General features: G+C 52.9%; 1 protein-coding gene across 5 annotated transcripts in view; it reads right to left on the bottom strand.

Moving 5' to 3' along the window:
* Window positions 1-24,393, bottom strand: part of DGCR2 (DiGeorge syndrome critical region gene 2) — a 57,908-nt gene that overhangs the window by 18,537 nt on the left and 14,978 nt on the right. For 3 of the 5 annotated variants that reach the window (XM_039910083.1, XM_029048771.2, XM_029048772.2), the window contains exons 2-3: window positions 10,351-10,473; window positions 4,970-5,095 (exon numbers count right to left, since the gene is read on the bottom strand). In XM_039910083.1, the coding sequence (XP_039766017.1) occupies window positions 4,970-5,095; window positions 10,351-10,473 (249 nt within the window). The remainder of the gene's footprint in view (window positions 1-4,969; window positions 5,096-10,350; window positions 10,474-24,393) is intronic. The other 2 variants (XM_029048773.2, XM_029048774.2) reach the window with 1 other exon arrangement.

Genomic DNA, 24,393 nt, shown 5'->3' with positions numbered 1-24,393 from the left:
TTCTGGCGTTTGTTAAGCGACAACTTTGGGGGTGGCCCTGTGTTTAGGAAGGATGAAATCCTTCTAGACTCTCTGAGTTTCTTGAGCCGGAATCGAGCTGGAAGGCGTATAAGGAGAAAGATGAGGGCATTTTCCCTCCAAGGAGAAACTGAAAGGTTGAATGGGGGGAAAATGGAGGCAGAAAAGGGATGGGGTTGAAGTTCACAAAGCCATGAGAAAGTAGTAGAAATGGTGGTTACTGAGCGCCAGAGAGGGACGGGGTTGAGGCTCACGAGGCCACGAGGAAGCGGGAGGAATGGGAGTCACGGGTCTGCTGTCTGACATGACATGGGGCGTCCTCTGGAGTGTCTGCACTGCATCCCAGTAGTTCTCGCAACTTAGAGAGACCCGGGAGCAGCTGGCAGTGCCCTCGTAGTGATGCCACCCTGCCGGGCACTTTGCTAGGAAACACGAGGCGTCCAGAGGGCGCCCATGTCATGGGCGACTGCTGGCAGCAGACATAAAACCCATCCCCGGTCAGCAGAAGCTTCCTCTAATTGATTAGGTGGACAGAGAAGTCCACAGATCTACCTATTTTCCCAACGGCTGAGGATGGGCATCAACAAACAGATCCTTGAGTGCAAGAGGTGGCTTAACCCCTCCTCACAACTTTACTATCTCCGTCAAGGACCCGACTAACCTTCTTGCCCCACAACCCCTTGACTTCAAGTTTCTCCTGGCCTCCTTTCTCTCACTGTCTTTCAACTCTCACATTCCCTGCCCAATCCTATCGCTTCCCACATCCAGTCTACCAAATTAACCCCCTCCTCTCCCTCCAAACAGCTCACCACCCTGATCCGTTCTTGAGTCATACAGTGGCATGACCCTCACACCGACAGATAGAATCTGTTCTATAATAATAATTATGGTGTTTGTTAAGCGCTTACTATGTGCCACACACTGTTCTAAACGCCAGTGTAGATAGAAGATAATCAGGTTGTCCCACGTGGGGAATCACAGTCTTAATCCCCATTTTACTGATGAGGCACCAAGAAGTGAGGCGGCTTGCCCAAGGTCACCACACAGACAAGTGGCGGAGCGGGGATTAGAACCCACGTCCTCTGACTCCCAAGCCCATGCTCTTTCCACTAGGCCATGCTTCTTGTCATTTATCTATTATTTATTTATGTATTTGGAGAAATACCCTTTATTGTGTTGTGGTGCTCGAGTTTGGCAGGACCTGTTTGTCTCCCGGCCTCTTGCTCCTTGCAAAGCTTTTGCTCAGAAAAAGCCCTCCTCTCTTGAAGCCAACAGCATGCAGCTCTGTCCTCAGCCACCGAGTCCAGTTTTCAGCTGGGATGGAGCCCTGCCTTGGACTCCGTTTCACCCTGCCCTTTAAAAGCTCCCTGCATCCTCCGGCTTTCGCTTTCCCAATTTCGGCTCTGCACGGGGCAGCTGTTTTGGTCTCCTGCTGAGGCTGATTCTCTTCCCACAACCCACTCGCCAACCCAACCACCCACCCTCATTAACGGGAGTGGAGCCTCGATGACGGGAGGCTGACTACGTTCCACAGGCTCCGAGAGGACGCGCTGGTCTGCTTGGTTCGCTCTTCTGTCGTTGGGTGACCGACGGGTGTCCCGTCTGGGTTACGCAACTCGGTGATCCAACGCGGCTCCGTGTCACCCATCTCGCGTCTGGGTTGTGTTCCCGGCTTCCCTGGGGCAGGCTGATCCGTCCCCTCGGTTTTCTCCAGCTTTCAGGGTGGGGTGGCGTGGAAGCAGCGGCGACCCTGGCTGAGGCGGGGGAGCGTTTTACAGCCCTCTGCGGGGGCGGGGGTGTCTCTGGGGCACAGCCACCTGCAATCCTAGAAGGGGCGTCTCCAACCCTCCGGTTGCACAATGGACCACGTTAAGAGGAAAGAGCTTCCCGGAGGTGCGGCAATGTACTCTGACACCGGCACCCAAATCTCTCGTCACTCAGAGTAAACTGGTGGGACAGGCCCTGCCCACCGGTGATGAGGAATGGCTCAGACCCTACCATCACCAAGTTCTCTCAGCACCTTGACAAATTTGCCTGGACTGCCATATCTGCTGAGTAATTGCCAGAGCCCAGATCGACAACTGGAACCAAATGCTCTCGTGAGGCCGCTGAAAACCGGATCTCTGTCAGCCACGTGGCGCTTTCGGGAACGGTCGGTCTACGATCTTCTTCAGAAGCAGGCCCGGTGCAGATGTCGGGATCCAGGGCACACAAAGATGCTTCAAAGGCAGACTGGGGCTGGGGCTCACGGGGTGGGCACGGGTGGGCACGCCGAGGGCAGTGCAGGCCGACCTGGGCCACGACCGGCCCGCATGGGGGGCCCGGATGTGGACTGAGGGTTTCTGGGGTTTCTGCTCATCCACCCTCTGCTCTCCAGTCTGGTGCTCCAAGCTAGGCCCTGGCTCAGAGAGCTCACTCTACCCCAAAGATAAGCGGGAGGAGAGCGCTGGCTACATCGACCGGCACAGGGGGCTGGAGGCGGGGTTCGTCAGGGAGGGCTCCCAGCAGGGTTGTGCTTCTGCACAAGATCAAAGGTGCTCCATGAATCTGGACAAGACTGGGAATTCTGGGCAGGAGGGAGGGTGGAAACAGTGGCTGAAAGAGGAGAGTCGAGAGCGAGGGATAGCTGGGGAATCAACTTGAGAGGACTGGACGGTGCGTGCTGTGTGGAGCGGGAGAAGAGGGAAAGGGGGCCAGGAGAGAGCGGGAGAACAGCCAGAATGTGTCTGGCCTGATTGTTCTGGACCGGCCCCGGGGCTCGGCACAGAGTAAGAGCTTAACAAATGCCGCGATGATTATCATCATCCTCATTATAGCTTCGAAACCAAGAGGTAGGAGTTTGGTTTTAGGCAAAAACACCCTAACCATCAGAGATAAATCACAGAATAACTGTGATAACAAGAAGGCAAAAGAGGGATCTGCGGGCCCCTGAGGGCCAAGCCCATGACATGGGTGTGGGAGGGGCCGAGTGGGAGGTGCGGGCACCCTGCAGCGGGGGCAGGGAGTGCCGGAGGGACGCGGGGCAGACCCGCCAGGGCCGGGAAGAGCCTGGCCTGTGTGAGAAGTGCAAAGGGCTATGACCCCGAGAGCATTCAGGAGGACGGGAATTCTCCCTTGATCCCATGGCTCCCTCCAGTTACCGTCCCATCTCCCTTCTACCATTCCTCTCTAAACTCCTTGAACGAACTGCCTACGCCTGCTACCTTCAGTTCCTCTCCTCCAATTCTTTCCTTGGCCTCCTCCATTCTGACTTTTGCCCCCTACGCTCCACAGAAACCACTCTCCACCCAAACCAATGAACTCCCTCTTGCCAAATCCAATGGCCTCTACTCCAATCCTAATCTTCCCCGACCTCTCGGCTGCCTTCGACACTGTTGAGCAATCCCTTCAACTGGAAACATTATCTAATCTCGACTTCCCTGATACATTCCTCTCCTGATTCTCCTCCTAACTCTCTGGCCTCTCCATCTCGGTCTCTTTCACGGGCTCCTCCTCTGCCTCCCACCCCATAACTGTGGGGGTCCTTCAAGGTTCAGTTCTGGGTTCCCTTCTATTTTCCATGTACACCCACTCCCTTGGAGAACTCATTCCCTCCAACGGCTTCAACTTCCACCTCTATGAGGATGACACGCAAATCTACATCTCCAGGCCTGACCTCTCTTCCTCTGGGCAGGACCACATTTCCTCCCGCCTTCAAGACATCTGTTTGGATGTCTTGCCATCACCTCATATTTAACGTGTCCAAAATACACAACTCCCTATCTTTCCACCCAAGCCCCATCCTCCCCGACTTTACCGTCACTGTAGAGAGCACCACCACCTTTCCCATCTAACAAACCCATAAACTTGGCATTATCCTTGACTCCTCTCTCTCATTCAACCTACATATACAATCTATCACTCTATTCTGTCGGTTCAAAATTCACATCTTCGCTAAAATCCATCCTTTCTTCTCCATTCGAACTGCTACCACGTTAATCCAAGCACTTAACCTATCCAGCCTGGATTACTCTAGCAGTCTCCACGCTGACCTCCCTGCCTCCTGTCTTTCCCCACTCCAGTCCATTTTTCACTTTGCTGCCTGGATCATTCTTCTAAAAAAAAAAATTCAGTTCACATTCCCCATTCCTCAAGAACATCCAGAGGCTGCCCCTCCACCTCCGTGTCAAAGAGAAAGTCCCCATCATCGGCTTTAAGGCACTCAATCACCTTGTCTCCTCCTACCTCACCCCACTGCTCTCCTATTACAACCCAGCCCGCGCACTTTCTTCCTCTAATGCCAAACTACTCACTGTACCTCGATCTCATCTGTCTCTCCACCAACCTTTTGCCCACGCTCTGCCTTTGGCCGGGAATGGCCTCCCCCTTCATATCTGACAGTTACTCTCCCCATCTTCAAAGCCTTATTGAAGGCACGCCTCATCCAAGAGGCCTTCCCTGCCGAAGCCATCATTTCCTCTTCTCCCTTCTCTGTCGCCCTTGCACTTAGATTTGCACCCTTTATTCACCACCCCCCTCAGCCGCACAGCACTTATTTACATACCCATAATTTATTTATATTAATGTCCGTCTCCTCCTCTAGACTGTGAGCTCATTGTGGGCAGGGAATGTCTAAGAACTCTGTTTTACTGTACTCTCCCAAGCGTTTAGTACAGTGCTCTGAACAGAATACGCGCTCAATGAATACGATTGATTGATTGATTGATGGAATAAATACGATTGACTGCCTGACTGATCAGAGCCAGCTGCAGACCAGGCTGGTTGGCCGTTTCTGCGATCGGGGACCAGCCCTGCACGACTGATCCCCGTCTAGAACGTCTACTATCCGTACCAGCAAAAAACCAGCCATTCTTCTCTTGAGTGACATAGGTTGTCAGGAACGGAGCACGCTGGCCTCGGAGCGGGCTCGGAGCTGAGCTCCTGCGCACATCGGAAACGGGCCGCAACTTACTGCTAAAGCGAACAGGCTGAGCCTCGTTGACGGCGTGAGGGCGCGTCGCGTCTCCTCCTCTTCCTCGGCTGGGCCGAGAGTCCCCGTTCTCCTTCCCATGATAAGGACGCTGGTCCCTGGGCACACCTAGAATCAAAGCCAGTCAAAATTGATTTCCAGCAATGGGAGATTAAAACAAGAGAACCTACGCTGAAGGTTTTCAGGGGGCTTTTATGCTGAAATGAACGCTGATTTCAACCATAGCTACGGTAGATACATTTACTCACAACCTCCTGTGCGCAGGACACCGTGCCGGGGGCTTACCACACCCACAATGCTGTACTGGGCACCCACTGCACGCAGATCACAGGGCTGCGCACTGACTGTGTGCAGAAACCTGTGTCGGGTGCTTGCTATGAGCAGAGCACTCTACTGGACTGGATTGCATTGCTCTGGATGCTTTCTGTATGCGGAGCGCAGTGCTGGACGCCCGCTGCAAGTGGAAGGCTGTATTTAGCGCCTCTGTGTGCTGAGCACTCAACTGGACGACTGCTGCGTGCCAAGAATGCTATTGGATGTTCATTACAAGGGGAAGGTGGTACTGGACTCCTACCGTGTGCTGATGACAATGGCGCCTCCCATCATAAACAACGGACCTGGCGTTGACCTCAAACCCGAGATCCCACGGGGCAGGTACCACGCCCGGCCCGGCCGGCTCACAGAGCCAGAATCCCCCTCGCCCTCTGTCATCTCCGTCAGTCATGTTTCCACAGTGGACAGGGGTGCCCCAGTACTGAGCCCACTTGTGGCGGACATGACCGCGGGGCAGCTGCTGAGGTCTTCGCCCCCACCCCGCTTGGATCCGTTCACCCCGCCCCACGGCGCCCCAGCCCGCTGCAGCAGGTTCCTCTCCCTCAGCAGGTCACGGAGGCTCCGTCCATTCTGAAATCCCAACTCCCCCGTCAGAACTGGTCCTGTACTCAACTCTCGGGAAAGTACTTGAGAAGCGAGAGACACTTTTCCTGCCCACAAGACACTTGCACTCTAAAGGGAGAATCAGACATAGAAATAGATTTCACTTTGTAAAATTAGAACATCTAGGCAAACATTCCACTGAATCAAAGAAATCACAAATTCTGAGGGTGGGCTTAAAGACGTTAGGGATAGTGGTGATCACCGGGTGGATCCGACTCAGGGGGTTGAGCATCCCACATTAACTCACATAGTTGCTCCCTTTTGGCAACCCCAAAGCAGGGGTTGAATAGAATAACACGATAAGGTAGGAGGAGGGGAGGGAAGGGGGAGTGAGGAGAAAAAAGTAGAAGGAAGAAAATGACGGGAGGGGGAAAGGTAAAAGACCACTTGAGACTGCTCTCTCACTTCTGGTGCCTTGTCCCATCCCAAAAACTGGTCAAATAGGCACTCACTCCATCAGGGCAGACCCGGCTCCCCAAACACACACACACACACACACACACACACATATCCCTCTTCCCAGTCTTAAAGAAAACACTCCCCTTCTCCAACTCAAGCCTGTCTCTGCCACTCTGACTCCTCCCCTCTTCCCAACCCTGAGCCCACCACTAGCTAATAATGTTGGTATTTGTTAAGCGCTTACTATGTGCCGAGCACTGTTCTAAGCGCTGGGGTAGACATAGGGGAATCAGGTTGTCCCACGTGGGGCTCACAGTCTTAATCCCCATTTTACAGATGAGGGAACTGAGGCACAGAGAAGTTAAGTGACTTGCCCACAGTCACACAGCCGACAAGTGGCAGAGCTGGGATTCGAACTCATGAGCCCTGACTCCAAAGCCCGTGCTCTTTCCACTGAGCCACGTTGCTTCTCAAGACTATCAAGACTTCTAGTGACTGTTCTCTGTAGTCTCCAAAAAAATAGATTCTATTTGCTCCTCAAAAACCAGCGGGAGGATAGGAATTATTTGGAGGAGGCAATCAAGTAAATAAAAACTCTACTGGAGAAGGAAAAGGATGGGTGAATAGCAGGTCTTTCAAAACGGGGAGGGCTGGGGCCCTGAGACTGGAAGGAAGAGGGAGGGTGTGAGCAAGAGCTCGGAGGCAGGAGAGCTCCAGGCAAGAGGGGATCGTGGGAGGTGAGTAAAGACCCGGAGGAGTCAAAGACACATAGGTGATGACAGGCTGGAGCTCAAGAGGAGAAAGAGAGGGAGCGCGGGTAGCCTGCCGCCAAGCCAACAGTGATCAGCTGAGGATAACAGATGGCCACGGCAGGTTTTGGAGGGCGATCCAGGCAGCGACTTGGAGTACCGACTAAAGGGGGGGAAGCCGGAGGCTGATATCGCAATCACAATTATAATAATAACAACAACAATAATGATGACGGTCTTTTATAAGAGGCTACCGTGTGCTAAACAATCAAGCAGTGGTATTTACCGAGGGCTTACTATGTGAACAGCATTAAACAAACACTGTGCCAAGTTCTGGAGAAGATATCACATTGGACCCAGCGCCCCACAGACCCAAGAGAGAGGGCAAACAGGCAGCTCCTCCCCGTTTTACAGAGACACGGCATGACCTAGTGGATAGATGCTGGGCCTGGGTGACAGAAGGACCTGGGTTCTAATTCCGGCTCTGCCACTTGCCTGTTTTGTGGCCTTGGGCAAGTCACTTAACTTCTCTGCACCTCAGTTACCTCATCTGTAAAACAGGGATGAAGACTAGGAGATCCATGTGGGACACGGACTGTGTCCGACCTGATGAACCTGTGCACACCCCAATGCTTAGAACAGTGCCTGACACAGGGAAAGTGCTTAACAAATACCATTAAAAAAATATTTTTTTAAAAAAGGAAGAAAGAGGAGCACAGAAAAGTTAAGTGACTTGTCCAAGATGTCTCAGCAGGCAAGTGGTGGACGAGGGATTAGAACCAAGGCTCCCAACTCCCGGACGTGAACGGATGTGAAGTGTCTTGGAGGAAGAATCAGCAGGATCTTGCAGGTGATTGAAAGTGACCGCTGAATGACATGTCAGGGTAAGGCAGGAGAGGCCAAGCTGATGGAGGGCTTTATAACCCAGTGGCAAGAATTTCTACTTGATGTGGAGGCGGATGGGCCACAAGTGGAGGTTCTTGAGGAGTGGAAAGACCTGGACTGAACGGTTTTGTCGAAACCTTACTAGAAAAATGATTCGGGAAACAGGGTTAGGTATGGGAGGGAGTGAGGAGAGACGGGAGGCAGGGAGGTCATCATCATCATCGATGGTATTTTTTGAGCGCTTACAATGTGCAGAGCACGGTATTAAGCACTTGGAAGAGACCGATACAACGGGGTTGGCAGACACATTCCCCGCCCACAACGAGCTTAAAAGTCTAGAGGGGGAGATGGACATTAATATCAATAATTTATAATTTAAAGATTATATAAAATTTAAAGATGTCAGCAAGAAAGCCGATGCAGGAGTCAAGGTGGGAAATGATAAGTCCTTGGATCGGTGTGGTAGCAATTTAGATGGAGAGGAAGGGGTGGATTCTAGAAATGTTGTGAAGATAGACCTGACAGGATTTGGTGATGATGAATATGCGGGTTCAAGGACAGAGATGAGTCAAAGATAATTCCAGAGTTACAGAACTGTGAGACACGGAGGATGGCGGCGCTGTCTAAAGTGATGGAAGAGTCAGAGAGAGGAATGGGTTTGGGTGGGAAATAGAGGGGTTCTGTTTTAGCCACATTAAGCTACTGGTTGTCAGGGATCACATCTACCAACTTAATTTTATGGTACTCTACGCAATTAGTACAGGGGTCTAAAAACAATAAGAGCTCAACATATACCACTGTTGACTGAGGTGTCAGCAGGACGTCGAAGTAGAGGTATCCTGAAAGCAAGAGGAAACAAGAGGCTGTAGATAAGGACAGAGGTAGGGGCTGGAGGGATAGATTTGGGAATCACCTTCACAGAGATGACAGTTGAAGCCATGGGACTAAATGAGTTTTCCAAAGGAATATGTGAAAAAGGAGAACGGAAGGGGATCCAAAACTGAGCCTCGAGAAACCCACCACAGTGTCGGGGTGAGAGGCAGAGGGCGAGCCGATAAAAGGGACTCAGAAGGAGCAGCCAGATAGATGGCAGACGTGGGAGAGGACAGTGTAGGTGAAGCCAAGGTTAGATCGTTATTTCCAGAAGAAAGGAGTGGTCCACAGTGTCCAAAGCAGCTGAGAGGATGAGGATGGAACAAAGGCATTGGATTTGGCAAGGAGGAGGTCACTGGGGACCATAAACGGGGCCGCTTTTATGGAGCAAAGGGGGTGAAAATTTCAGGGAGACATGGAGAGAACTGGAGAAGAGGAGGCGAAGGCGGAGGGTTTGACAACTCGTTCAAGGCGTTTGTTGAGAAATCGTAGGAGAGAGATGGAGTGATAACTGGATAACTAGAATACGGGCCTAGGTGTCAGAAGGACCTGGGTTCTAATCCCGGCTCCATCGCCTGACTGCGTGTGACCTCGGGCAAGCCAATTCACTTCTCTGGGTCTCAGGTACCTCATCCGTAAAATGGAGATTGAGAAGGTGAGCCCCATGTGGGACAGGGACTGTATTCAACCCTATTTGCTTGTATCCACCCCAACGCTTAGTACAGTGCCTAGCACACATAAAGTGATTAAATATCACACTGAGAATTATTATTATTATTATTATTATTATTAACCAGGACTGTAGGTTGGTGGTACAAAATGGAAAGAGTGCTAAGGGAGCGAGGGAATTGAATTCAGCATAGGGAGAGTGGATTTGTGCATCAAGAAAAGGCAGGTGGGGAATGGAGATCAAAAGGGGCAGGACGGTTTCAGAAAATTAGAAGAGGTCAAGACAACAGAGGCCTCTGTGGGGAAACGGAATAGATTTGCAGAATGGGGGTGTTTGGGATGGAAGATGGGTGAAGAAGTTGTGATCGGAGGGTGAAATTTCAGAGTTGGAGAGGTTGGAGATCGTACCGGGACTAGAGATGATGAAATAGAGGGCATGGCTAAGGCGGCGAGTGGGTAAGGTGGGTGGAGCGGGAAGGAGGACGGTGATGTTGAGGAGTGAGAATGAGTGGCAGAAGGGTCATCGGGAACACGCACGTAGACGTTGAAGTGTCTGAGGACTAGTGGTCTTCGAGGACTAGTGTAGGGATGGAGCAAGACGGAAAGAACGTGAGATAGAGATCAAAATCCAGCTTCTCTGGCTTCCAAAGTGGCCAAGCACTATCCAGATCCTTCACTTTGGCTACTTCTGACCGAGAGACCATTAAAAAGCTCCCGTCGGCCCTTAAAGACCCGGCCTGCGGGCCGACGGGCCGGGTGGTCCCGGGGCCGGCCCGCAGACCTCCAGCCGCCAAACAGAAGGAGGAGGAGGAAGAGGAGGAGGAGGAGGAGCGCCTGCTCAGTTCCACTCACCCGGACAGTCGACTTCGTCACTCTCGTCCTCACACGTCGGCCACCCGTCACACTGCCAGGACAGGGGGATGCACGGGATGGTCCCGCTGTGGCACGCAAACTGCCCGGGGCTGCAGCGCAGGTCTGAAAGCAGAGCCAAGACACGCACATGCGGTTCAGCGCGCCCCAGAGGCAGAGGGCGACCGGGTTAACGCGTGGGTCCAGGGCCGGCCGAACGTCAGGGAGAAGGGAGATGGGGCCGGGCCCGGGGGCAGCCACACGCCTCGAGAGGAAGGGAGGAGGCGAGACTGGTAAAGGCATTTACTAACCACCTGGGAACGCCTACTTCTTCAACCCTGCTCTAGAAGCTGCACATCTTTACTGCCAAAGGAATTCACCATGGACCACAAAACACCCTTCTACTTTCCAGAGCATCTTTAATTTCTCTCGGGGACAACTCTTCCCCATCTGACATCCACAGATACCCACATCTCCTCTGATCTGCCAGCGCCCACCCATCCCCCACCCACCCGACGCTATCCTCCTCATCTGCCTCCCCGTCTCCCATCCAGACTCCCAGGCCGGGCCGCCTCCACTTTCTCTCATTCTCCTCTTTACCCATTACAGTCTGGTTTTCCACCCCTCTGCTCAATCGGGACTGCATTTTCTGAGGTGGCCACTGGCCTTCTTCTAGCCAGCACCAACAGACCTGAACAGTGACCTCTGCCTACGGCTGCCTGTGCCACCCGTGGATACCGTCTCTCCCCCTGCAACACTGGCATCCAGGTCGGTTTGCTGAAACGGTCCACCTTGGCTCTCCTCCTGCCTCTCTGACCTCCCTTTTCAAAGTCCGACTCGCCGACTCCTCCCACCCCACTGTAAGGGTCTGTTCGGGATCCCCACCTCAACGTATCTAAAATGTAACTTCACCATCCTTGCAAACCCTCCTCTTCCTCCCCCTAATTTACCCATCCCTGTTGAACCCACCACCATCCTCCCAGGTCCAGAAGCCCACCACCTCGGAGTCATTCTCAACTCATCACTACCTTTCGACCCCCACCGCTAAATCCGGCCGGCTTCTCCTCTACGATATTTCCCGGATCCTCCCCTTCCTCTTCCCCCAAACGGTCGCTACCCTGGTCCAAGCACCCATCGAACTGCAGCAAGGCTCGTGTAGCAGCCTCTTGGGCTGGCTCCCCACCTCCAGCCTCTCCCCCAAACAGCGGTGCCGATCATCTCCTTGAAACGTCCCTCAGAGCTCACCTCGCCACTCCGCAAAACCCTTCCGTAACCACCCATCTCCTTCCCGATCAAACCACGGCTTCAAAGCCCTCCACCTTTCTGGTGGGCAGGCTCCCTTCACCAGCTGCTCCCCTCCTCTCACTCTTCACGCCCCCCGAGTCCCCATCCTGACCGTTCCCCACCCTGCTCTTCCTCGGCCCTTCCTCCGGGCTCGTGGGGTCCCCCCGGGCCTGAAACTTCCTTCCCTGCCAAACCCACCAGATCCAAGCCCTTCTAAAATCCCATCTCCTCCAACAAAACTTCCCCGTCTCATTATCAGCACGCCAAATCTTGTCAACCCTTCGGTCGAAACTCATCATACGTGTTTATTCGGTTATGCCCAGCACTGATCTCTCTATGTTATGTCAACTGAACTTTCGATTTATTTATTCTGATTCCGCTAGCTGGAAATATTTCTGGGCCTGACTCCTCTGCTAGAGGGAAAATACCTTAGGGGCAGTGAACGGGTCTTGTGCTTCATCTGTATTTCCCAAGTGCTCAGTAGGGAGCAGAGCTCTCCGTAGTTGCTCACAGTAGCTCCCTAGCTACCGATAGGCCACGACCGGACCGGAGGACAAAACAGGCTTTGTTTCCCAGCCTCGGCTTGGCTCCTTCTGCATCAGCTCTTAATTGGACTAGTTGGGAAGGAAGGCTATTTTCTCCCAGAGCATTCCAGAACTAGGAGAGAGAACCCGCGGGGCCCCCGGCTTTGACTCCTCCTCTCTTGTGCCAACCGGGGTTCCCCTTGGGTTTCCTTCCACTCGGCAACCCCCCACCCGGCCCCTACCCCCACTCCCCGTTCTCGGGGTTCCGGGCCCCTCTCCGGCTTCCCGGCTCTCCTTCCCCTGCTCCGCTCTTGCTCTTTCCCAGCTAATCCTGACACCTGCAACGGAGGGGATGGAATTCCAGCCCAATTTACACCGAAAATTGCCTGTTCTCCTCCAGAAGTGACTGTGGCTGGCGGATTTTCCTTTAACAAGGTACATGCTTTATTTCTCTCAGAGCCAAGGAAATCCACCCTAAGAAAAAGCAATTCCGCCAACCGGCCGCCCCCGGGACGCAAGCCAAGGCTACTAGAAATCTGCGCCCGAGAGACCCACCGGCAGCTCCGAACCGCTGTCGGTGGGTTTCCCCACCACGGCAGGATCGTTCTGGGAAAAGCCTGATGGCCCAATCACCCCACGGCTAAACCGGCGGAGGGTCCCAGGCGGGCTTAATTGGCATTCCTGAAATGTGAGCTCCCAAATGAGGAAGAGAGTACAATCAAGTCTGCTCACGGATTACGGTGGTTCAGTCCAGACCAGGCCAGACCCCTGCCGACCTCTGCCCCCCGCCCCCTCCCCACACATTTTACAAAATTTAACTAGGCCGCCAGCGAAGTCTGGGGCAGTTAACGTCAGGTGGGCCATTACGGCTTGCCCCCAGGCTGGCCCGATTACGCGGCGGACCCGGCCTGACCTCCGCCCAAGGGACCCACTGGGAGAAGATTCCGGCCGGACGGGGGCTCGTGACGCTTGGGCTGGTGGGCGGTGGCCACCTCCATCTGGCTGCGGCAGTTGGGCGAGCAGCTGCGCAAACAGCTGGCTGGTGCCATCTGGTGGGGAAACTGAGGGCACGCTGAGGGCACGGCACTCTCGAGGGTTGTAAAAACGTGGCTCTTTGCTAAGCGCTTACTATGTGCCAAGCACTGTTCTAAGCGCCGGAGTAGATAGAAGGTCATCGGGTTGTCCCACGTAGGGCTCACAGTCTTCATCCCCATTTTACAGTTGAAGGAACTGGGGCACAGAGAGGTTAAGTGACTCGCCCAAGGTCACACAGCTAAGGGGCGGAGCCGGGATTAGAACCCATGACCTCTGACTCCCAAGCCCAGACTCTTTCCACTGAGCCAAGCTGCTTCTCTGTAAAGCAGCTGGGCGGGGGCGAGCCTCGGCCCCCACGGAGAGCGGCGGCCCCAGCACCCACAAATCCTCCTTCGGCGTCATCGATCGGCCCGGGCCGAGAGCCGCCTTGAACGTTCCCCGGAAAAGACAACGTCCCAAGATCTTCGATTCCCAAAGCGCATCTTCCCGCCGAGAAACCATTCCGGTCCACACCCCTGACCCATACTGCAAACGTGAACAGAGAGCCTACGTGAGCCCCCCACCACGGCTTGGGAAACTCAACCCCCTCCTCCTCACCTTCCGGAGCACCGACCGAGCCCCCTGATGACTCCCGGCTACTGTCCTAGGCACTGTGGAGAGCTCAACAAAGAGCTATAATCATCGAGATACTTGTTACTGTGGGCCAAGCGCCGTACTCGGCGCTAGGGAAGATGCACTACAATCACATCAGACCGGACCGGACCCAGGCCCTGTCCCACAAGGAGCTCGCAGTCCAAGGGGGAACTGAAGCACGCAGAACTTCGGCAACTTGACGGAGGTCACACCGCGGACGGGTGGAGGGGCCCGGTTTGGAACCCAGGTCTCCGGACTCCCGGGCCTTTGCTCTTTCCCCTGGGCGTGCTGTTTCTCCACAGAATTAAGAGATGTGGGTCATTCATTCATTCATTCAATAGTATTTATTGAGCGCTTACTATGTGCAGAGCACTGTACTAAGCGCTTGGGATGAACAAGTCGGCAACAGATAGAGACAGTCCCTGCCGTTTGACGGGCTTACAGTCTAATCGGGGGAGACGGACAGACAAAAACAATGGCAATAAACAGCGTCGAGGGGAAGAACATCTTGTAAAAACAATGGCAACTAAATAGAATCAAGGCGATGTACAATTCATTAACAAAATAAATAGGGTAACGAAAATATATACAGTCGAGCGGACGAGTACAGTGCCGTGGGGATGGGAAGGGAGAGGTGGAGGAGCAGAGGGAAAAGGGGAAAAAGAGGGTTAAGCTGCGGAGAGGTGAAGGGGGGATGGCAGAGGGAGTAGAGGGGGAAGAGGAGCTCAGTCTGGGAACGCCTCTTGGAGGAGGTGATTTTTAAGTAGGGTTTTGAAGAGGGAAAGAGAATCAGTTTGGCGGAGGTGAGGAGGGAGGGCATTCCAGGACCGCGGGAGGACGTGACCCAGGGGTCGACGGCGGGATAGGCGAGACCGAGGGACGGTGAGGAGGTGGGCGGCAGAGGAGCGGAGCGTGCGGGGTGGGCGGTAGAAAGAGAGAAGGGAGGAGAGGTAGGAAGGGGCAAGGTGATGGAGAGCCTCGAAGCCTAGAGTGAGGAGTTTTTGTTTGGAGCGGAGGTCGATAGGCAACCACTGGAGTTGTTTAAGAAGGGGAGTGACATGCCCAGATCGTTTCTGCAGGAAGATGAGCCGGGCAGCCGAGTGAAGAATAGACCGGAGCGGGGCGAGAGAGGAGGAAGGGAGGTCAGAGAGAAGGCTGACACGGTAGTCTAGCCGGGATATAACGAGAGCCCGTAACAGTAAGGTAGCCGTTTGGGTGGAGAGGAAAGGGCGGATCTTGGCGATATCATAGAGGTGAAACCGGCAGGTCTTGGTAACGGATAGGATGTGTGGGGTGAACGAGAGGGACGAGTCAAGGATGACACCGAGATTGCGGGCCTGAGAGATGGGAAGGATGGTCGTGCCATCCACGGTGATAGAGAAGTCTGGGAGAGGACCGGGTTTGGGAGGGAAGATGAGGAGCTCAGTCTTGCTCATGTTGAGTTTTAGGTGGCGGGCCGACATCCAGGTGGAGACGTCCCGGAGGCGGGAGGAGATGCGAGCCCGAAGGGAGGGGGAGAGGACAGGGGCGGAGATGTAGATCTGCGTGTCATCTGCGTAGAGATGGTAGTCAAAGCCGTGAGAGCGAATGAGTTCACCGAGGGAGTGAGTGTAAATGGAGAACAGAAGAGGGCCAAGAACTGACCCTTGAGGAACTCCAACAGTTAAAGGATCTTGACCTCAAAGCGCTTACGGTCTGGTGGAAGACACGGACAGACTGTCCCAGCTGTTTAGACCATAAGTATGGAACAACTGACAGATCAATAAGTTAACAAGTCAAGGATAAGCACAAACAGTAATCGATCAGTGGTATTTACCGAGTGCTTACTGCGTACAGAGAACTGTAATGAGTACTTGGGAGAGTGCAATTCAAAAGAGAGGGCTGATAGGATCCCTCTTCACAAGGGATCCAGGTGACAGGGATAGACAGACAATAAAATCAATTAGGGATCTGAATTTAAGTACTGTGGGGCTGAGAGTGGGGTGAATATCAAGTGCTTGGGCGGGAGTGAGGGGCAGCATGCCCTGGGGTTGTTTGGGGAGAGGTGTGGCTAGCCCTGGTGACGGCAGCCCTGCGGCCCAGCCCAGCGGATGTGAGCCCCACAGGTCCCAGAACCGGGCCGGGCAGACCCAGTCACTTGGGCTTCACCTCTGGTTCCTCTCAGGATCCAGGATGAGAAGCCTGGTCCGCAAGCTGGGATGAAATGTTCATGGACCCGGGGTGGGCGGGGCAGGGGGCCACCGTCTCCAAGGACGGGATGCCAGACTGCTCGTTCTCCACTCGCTCTCCCGGGCAGCTCATCTGCTCCTTGGGCTTCAGCTCTACCCTCTTCTCACCTACTCACATTTCTTACCTCCCACCTCAATCCATCCATCCATCTGATCATCATATTTACTAAGCACTTACCGGGTGCACAGCATTGTACTTCGGGATCGGGGGAATACAATGCAACAGAATTGGTAGACAAGTTCCCTGCCCTCAACAAACTTACAATCTAAAGGGGCGGGGGTGAATAAAGGATGCAAATCCAAGGGCAAGGACAAGACAGAAAGGAGAGAAAGTAGGGGAAATGACAGTCGGAGAAGGCTTCTTGGAGAAGGTGGGCTTTTAATAAGGCTTTGAAGATGGGGAGAGCAGTAGTCTGTTGGATATAAAGGAGGAGGGAGTTTCAGATCGGAAGCAGGAGGTGGGTGAGGGGGTCAGTGGCAAGACCGATGAGCTCCAGATCCAGTGAGAAAGTAGACAGAGGAGGCAAGTGTGTGGGCTGGGCCACAGTAGCAAATCAGCAACGTAAGGGAGGAGGGGAGAACTGAGTGACTACCTTATAGCCTTTAGTAAGGAGTTTCTGTTCGATGCAGAACTACTGGAGGTTCTTGAGGATTGGGGAGATGAAGATAGAAAGGTTTTGCAGAAAAATGATCTGGACAGCAGAGTGAAGTATGAATGGAAATGGGAGAGAGAGGAGGCTGGGAGGACAGCGAGGAGGCTGATGCGGTAAGCAAGGGGGGCTAGAATAACTGCTTGACTCGGCCTAGTAGCGGTACGGATGGAGAGGGAAAGGACAGATTTGGCCTAGAGGAAAATGCATGGGCCTGGAACTCAGAGACCTGGATTCTAATACTGGCTTCACAGCCTACTTACTGTGTGACCCTGGGCATGCCACTTTACTTCTCTGGGCTTCAGTTCCCTCATCTGCAAAACAGGGATTCAATCTATCTGTTTGCCCTCCTATTTAGACTGTGAGCCTCATGTGGGGCCAGATTATCTTGTATCTACCCCAGCTACAGTGCTTGGCACAGATTAAGAGTTTAACAAAACCACAGCTATTATTTAGCGTTAACTGTGGGCAGGGCACACAGTTAATGAGCATTTACTGCGTGCAGAGCACTGTACTAAATGCTTGGTAGAGTACAACACAAAAGAGTTCATAGATGCGGTCCCTGCCCACAACAAGCTAACGGTCTAGGGAGACAGACATCGATATAAATAAATACACTGCAGATATCTACATAGCTGCTTTAGGACTGGGGGGTTGGGGTGAATACCAAATGCCCAAAGGGCACAGATCCAAGTGCATAAACGATGCAGGAGGTAGAGGATTTCAGGGAAAAAAGGGCTTACTTGGGGAAGGAGATGTGACCTGAATGAGACTTTGAAGGTTTGGAGACACAATCCCTGCCCTCAAGGAGTTTACTACCTAGAGGGGAGACAGACATGAAAATTAGTAAGGGAAGCCACGGAATACGCTGCCGAATACAAGGAGTACATGAAAGTGCTGTGGGAGAAGGAGGCTGACAGCTTAGTCAGGGAGGACTCCCTGGAGGAAGCGGAGACTTGAGTAAGGCACTGAGGATGTGGAGAGCAGTGGTCTGTCAGATATGAAGTGGGAGGGAGTTCCAGAAGAGAGGGCGGATGTGAGCGGGTGCCTGACGATGAGAGAGATGAAAGCGAAGCACAGTGAGTAGGTTGGTGTTAGAGAAGCAAAGTGTGGGAGCTGGACTGGAGTGGAAAAGGAGCGAGGATAGGTAGGAGGAAGAGCGGACTGAGTGCCTTAATTAAAGCCAAGGGACAGAGAGGAGCTTCTGCCCGCAGCGGCACCAAGAATGGGCCGGCTGAGCCCCACAGGGAGGGCAGGGAAGGGAATGGCTGTCCTTGATAGACCCCGGGCAAGAACGCAAGCAGCCCTTGCCCAACCGCCAGATGATCAGGACAGAGGAGGAGAAGGAGGGAAAAAAAGGAGGAGGAGGAGTGAGAGGGAAACAAGACAAGAGGCAGCCAGACCAGATTAACTCACTGGGGGCCTGGGTCTCCGCCTAAGGTGTTCGGAGTACGAGGCCGGCACTGGGGAGAGAAGTGATGATTACAGGAGTCTCCCGGAGAAAAAGTCGGAGGAGCCTCGGGCCCGGAGAAGTCCTCGGGGCCTGGAACCTGCACCGAGGAGTTGTTCACAGCACAAGTCAGTCGTACGGCTTCCTGCCGTATAGGCTTCTTCTAGTTTTCAAGACCTGGTAAACCCTTTTGGTCTGCCTGTCTCCCCCATGAAGCAGTGAATTCCTGGAGGGCAGGGGATGTGCTTAATTGAGTGCAGGGTCCTCAGTAGTGCTTCCATAAGTTGCACTGACCAAATGATTGAATGAATGAATGAATCATTCAAGAAATAGTATTTATTGAGTGTCCACCGTGGGCAGAGCACTGACCTGAGTGTTGGCAAGGGCAAATGTCAAACACAATTCCTGCCCTCAAGTGATGTGGATGAAGAGTTTTTACTGTGCCAGTTGTTGCTGTGTTTCTCCTCTTTTGTCTTTACTTTTCCCTGGTTTTCACAAAAAAGTGGAAGAAACATGTCCCCCTCCCCGCCAGCGCACCACCAACCATCCCCCCCACCCCCTTTATCCTGCTGCTCTGAGCGACGGCTTCAAAACGGGCTAAGTCTCCACGCTGCCTGCTGCTCTCACGCTTTCAACCACGTCCTGCCCCGGGACCCCAGGCGGCACCCGCTCTCCCCACCCTCTGCCTCACCACGCCTGCCCCTGGGGCACAGGGGAACAGGCAAGAAAGAGAGTGTGGATGGACCCGGGCCAACTCTCACTGCGACTGACAGCCCAGCTGACCCCTGCACAGGGTCTGCAGGGCCCCACCTCTCCCCTCTTCACCGACAGCGACTGGGTCACGGCGACTGGGTCACGTTCACTCCAATAGCCGGGGGCCAGAAACAAGGCCCGCCATTATCTTCCAGGAGGACAAAAGGAGGGTGCAGGGTTGCAATGGATTCCGTCTTGACAACACCCCCGCTCTCGGATCCAGCCTAGACATCGGCAGCCCACTTTCATACCCAAGGACCATAGCTCATGTGAAGGAAGGAGAGATAAGAAGCCCGGTAGCCAGAACCAACCCACTTTTCTTCCTAGAAACCCACGAGCCCGCTGGTCAACGCAGCAGTGTAACTACTCTTTGCCTAGCTACAACTCCTGCTCAGTCAGCAATTTTTAAAGAATTCCCCCAGCATATCTGTAAGTAACGGAGGGCTCGTTGGCTCTCCGGAGTTAGTGGAAAATTTAGTGTTCTCGGTTTAAACTGTGGGAACGATTTCCATCCGATACTGGCACACAGAGAACTCTGGAGGCCCGCAGTCCTGGATCAGCACCCGGCAGCATGCATTTCCTGAAAAACAGACATCATCTGGACCGTTGTCCTTATATGAACGCTCGCAATTTCATACGGGTAAAGCTTCAGTCCCAAATCTGCCGGATGTTGACCTCATCAACAGATTCTCTCCTGCTGCTTTTCCCCTGCTTCAAAGTCTGTGAAAAATAGGAGTTGAGAGTTTTGTTCCCACTGCTACGGAAGGATCTTTATAAGAGTTGTCATCTAATCTCCTCAGCTTCTAGACCCCACGGATCGCATGGACCCTTCCGTGCCAACCAAGCTCTTCGGGGTCCACAAGCCCCATGGCACTGATGTACATGTCTTACGTCCTCCATTCCGTCCTCCTTTCTGGAACTCCTACTGCAAACTCTTCGAGGGCAGGGATCAAGCCTAGCATCCGAAGCAACAGTGGAGTTCGTTCATTCATTCATTCAATAGTATTTATTGAGCGCTTACTATGTGCAGAGCACTGTACTAAGCGCTTGGAATGAACAAGCCGGCAACAGATAGAGACAGTCGTGTGGCCCTTCTCCAATACCTCCTTGGTGCGACACACTGTTTTAGGCCCTGGGGAAGTACAGAGTAACCAAGCGATACTTTCCCTTCCCACAGGAGCTCACGCTCAGACGCAGGGAGACCAACAGAAAAATACGGACCACTGGAGGGGTCAGAATCCATACGCCGTGCAAACATATACACAAAAGTGCTAAGGAGGAAGTACACACGTCTGCTTCAAAACGGGCCCTGTGCCCAGAAGACACTCCATTAAAACAAATAATCGATGATACACGGAGCTGTAAGAGGCCACAGAAAGCGGATCCACGGAAGGAATCTCAAGGGATCAGGGCAGGGAGGGTGAGTGAATCGGAAGTTCACGAGGGCGCCCGTCAGCCCGCAGGCTCAGGGGACCGCCGCTGCCAAAACCCAATCACCTGCAGCAGGAGCGGTCCTTCCGGACGAGAACTACTCACCTGAGAGGAGTCTCGCCAGAGAGGCCCAGGGACCTGTAAAGTTAAACGTCAGAAGAAACTTACACACGGTGGGAGACTCTGTGGCTCAGAAGTTGATATTCAGGGTAAGTGTTCACATAGCCACAGAATCCTAGAGCGTGCAGCACAAGTAACTCATCACCTCTCCGCTGACACCTCAGGAACTCATCCTCCTGGTTGAAACCAACCCTAGGTAAGCCCTGAGACCACAAACACGACCCATGGGAAGACTGCACTCGAGACCTCAGAAACACCAATTGGAAGCCACGGCAACCATCCTAATTCAAGGTCCGCCCCTCCCATTTCCCCCCTCCAACCCAAAATTACCCTGTCACAGCCAGGCATGGACCTCCATGGACCTCTAAATCCACAAAGACCCCTACACAGACCCTTCTCAAACCAACTAAGGCAACTGCCCACGCCAATTTCTATGGAGGAGCAGTGCTAAGGGTTTCCCAGCTCCAGTGAGGGAAACGGTTCGCTCCCCCTCTAGACTGTAACCTCAGTGTAGGCAGGAAATGTGTCTGTTTATTGTTCTGTACTCTCTTACTGCTTAGCCCAGTGCTTTGCACAGAGTAAGCGCTCAATAAACACAATTGAATGAATGAAAAAATAAGACTGAATGAACTAGTTGGGCCTTCAAGCTTCTTCATTCATTCATTCACTCATTCAGTCATATTTATTGAGTGCTTACTGGGAGCAAAGCATTGTACCAAGTGTTTGGGAGAGTATGATATAACAGACACATGACTGCCCACAACGAGCTCACAGTGTAGAGGCGGAGACAGACATTAATATAAATAGATAAATAAAAAGTAAATTACAGATCTATACATAAGGGCTGTGGAGATGGGAGGGTGAATGTAGGAGCAAGTCAGCGCAGCACAGAAGATAGTGGGAGAAGAGGAGAGGAAGACTCAGTCAGGGAAGGCTTCCTGGAGGTGCAGAGCCCTTGAAGAGGGCCTGGGAACACCACCAACAAAAGTAAAAAACTCTCCCTGCCCTCAACGAGTTTAAAGTCTAACCAGGAGGAAAAGAGAGAGGGGGAGAGTGCACACACAGGGGAGACCGGATGGTAAAAATCGACAAAAGTACAATAAAGGAAAAGAACAAGGGAACTGCAACAGAGGGTAAAAGCCAAATCACACCAACATAGCCATCCTCCATTATAAGGATCTTCCCTCACCACTACTGAATATTAATGGAAGATCTTCCTTCCTCCAAATCTGGCTCCTAGTGGTCCCCTCCAATATCAGTTCAGATTTCCCTGGCTCTTTGATGATGTTAACCAGAGGAAGTCCTCACCTTGGGGCTTGTCCAGTGGAGACAAATGGCACTGGCTCCAATTGCTACGCTTCCATCCCATTTCTACTTGACAACTCGGCCTCCCTGTCGGGGTTGCGGGGAGGGGAGAGGAGCAAAGATAGTGGCCGGGGGGTCGGGGGGGAGGGAATGACATTGAGTGAGAAAGGCCAGAGCATTTGGGGTTACCCAGTCCCTAGGTGGAGTTTCAGAAGAAAGGGGGAACCCATCCAAATGTCTTCTGACAAGGTGAATGCAGACCATCTTGCAGTCAATTTAAACACAGCGATGGACTTGTATCACCCATCAACATGGGACATTTATCGAGTGCCTGCTGTGTGCAGGACACTAGACTAAGCACTTGGGGGAGTGGAACGGAGTTAGACGGACTCGATTCCTGCCGTAGAGGAACCTCCAGTCTAGCAGGGATGACAGATACTGAAAAATTTACAAACAGGAGATAGAAGGAAAGGGGGCTATGGAGATGAGTGAGCACTTAACTGAACGGGCATTTTCTTTTTTTATTGGTATTTGTAAAATCCTAACTAGGAGTCAGGCACTGTATTAAAGGCTGGGGTAGATACGAGCTGATCAGATTAGACACAATCCATGTCCCACGTAGGGCTCGCAGTCTTAATCCCATTACAAATGAGGTAACCAAAGCCCAGAGAAGTGAATTGACTTGCCCGAGATCACACAAAGAAGAGGCGGAGGGGAGATTAGAACCCAGGTCCTTCTGACTCCCAAGCCCAGGCTCTATCCACTGGTCCCCACTGCTTCTCTATTCTCAGGCACCGAACCTAAGTGCTCCAAGTGGTTACGAGTACACCAACAAATGATGCAGAGTTGTCAGTTTAGGGAGCTTAGAACCCAGGAGGGGTGAGAACCTAATCAGGGAAGGCCTCCTGGACACCCGTTACTTCATTTAAAATGGGTGAAATACACAATTCTGGGAAGTTGTGGCCAAAATAAGATAACTGACTTTTAATTCAGGAATCATGCCCCATCATTATAAGATTATTCCTATGGAAAAATTGGTTGTGATCTGCAACACTTAGCGACCGTTGTCTTTGGGAACCACTTAGGACTTGGGCCCAAGGGTTTCTTGAAGGTACAACTAGTGGGGTTTTGTTTTTCTAAATCACTGTTGAGTAGATTTCTATTGTTTTGGTCAAGCTTCGGTGGCGGGGGGAGGAGGTCTCGGGTATGCATTAATACATCTGAGATTAATTCCTCCAGGTGCCTGTACTTGGTCCAACGCTCTTTTGCTCAAGCCACTTCCTTCGACAGAGCAACTTGCCAAACCGTGACAATCTGACGCCAGCCTACTGCCCGCCTCCCAGGTGCGACCCCGCTGGGCCCGACAATGGCCGCAGCACTCCCCGTGCTCCTGCCACGGACAGCTGCCGGTGCTGAGGGACGATTTTTTTTTTTTTAAAATAAAACGAAACACGAGGCTTCTCGTTTCGCCTCCTCCTCCTGCTCCGGAAGAGACAGACCTGGGGCGGCACGAACTTTTCGGAGTGCTGCACTCCACCCCCCATCAGGAAACCCAGCCCTCGCTGGGCCGGGCAGGGGCCCCGGCACTCCCTCGTCCCTGCCTCGACCGCTGCTGGCACTGGGGGATTTATTTTTCTTTTCTTCGATAAAAAGAAAGCCAACAAGAGGCTTCTCGTCTAGCGCCTCCCCACCCACCCCAAAGGGAAAGGGACATTGGGGCAGCACAGATCCATGCCTCGGTCCCTTGGAGGGAAAGCCCGGCCTCCTCCTTTCCCATCGCTTCCTCCCCGAACCTGGCAGAGGCGGCAGCAAAGACAGCTTTCCCGGCTGCCACGGGGATCAGTCTGGGAAAATGAGGGAAATGAGTTTTCCCGTGTTCCCTGCTGCGGAGCCTGGGAAAATGAGCAAGGCAGGGTAGCAGAGGAAATCACGTGCAGGCCCATGGCAGCCTGGGTAGGAACTCCCAAACTTCCCCCAGAGTCCCGCCTCCCTCTTCTCTGGCACCAGCCCCTGCTCGAGGGGACTGGCGTCTTTGAAATTTTGACTTTTTTTCCTAATGGTATTTGTTAAGCGTTTACCATGTGCCAGACAATGATCTAAGTACTAGGGTAGATACAAGGCCATCAGGTTGGACACAGTCTATGTCACAAAAGGGGCTCGCAGTCATAATCCCCATTTTACAGATGAGGTAAGTGAGGACCAGGGAAGTGAAGTAACATGCCCAAGATCACAGAGCACACAAGGGGTGGAGTCGGGACTAGAACCCAGGTCCTTCGGACTCCCAGGCCCGTGCTCTATCCACTAGGCCACGCTGCTTCTCTTAGAGAGAGCTGGCTGGGAGAACTGACTAAGTGCTCCGCTATGGGACCAACTTGAAGGATTTCACCTAACATTCCATAGAGCAAAATCTTCCAAACCGTCGTGGAACTGTTTCCCGCATAATTGACTCATCACTGCCCCTTAGAACGGTTTAAAACAGGGCTTGACATATAGTAGGTGCTTAATAAATACGTTATTATTAATAATAATAATAACAACACTAGGTGGATTTCAAAGGCAGAGATGTCTTCTTAGGGCACAAACGGCAGCGATTCATGTGTGCGGTGTGTGTGTGAGAAAGCTCATTAATTCAA

Source organism: Ornithorhynchus anatinus, chromosome 21, assembly GCF_004115215.2.
Source record: "Ornithorhynchus anatinus isolate Pmale09 chromosome 21, mOrnAna1.pri.v4, whole genome shotgun sequence".
Lineage (NCBI taxonomy): Eukaryota > Metazoa > Chordata > Mammalia > Monotremata > Ornithorhynchidae > Ornithorhynchus > Ornithorhynchus anatinus.
Note: the sequence above shows the minus strand (reverse complement) of the source record. Positions and strands in the feature narration are given on the sequence as shown.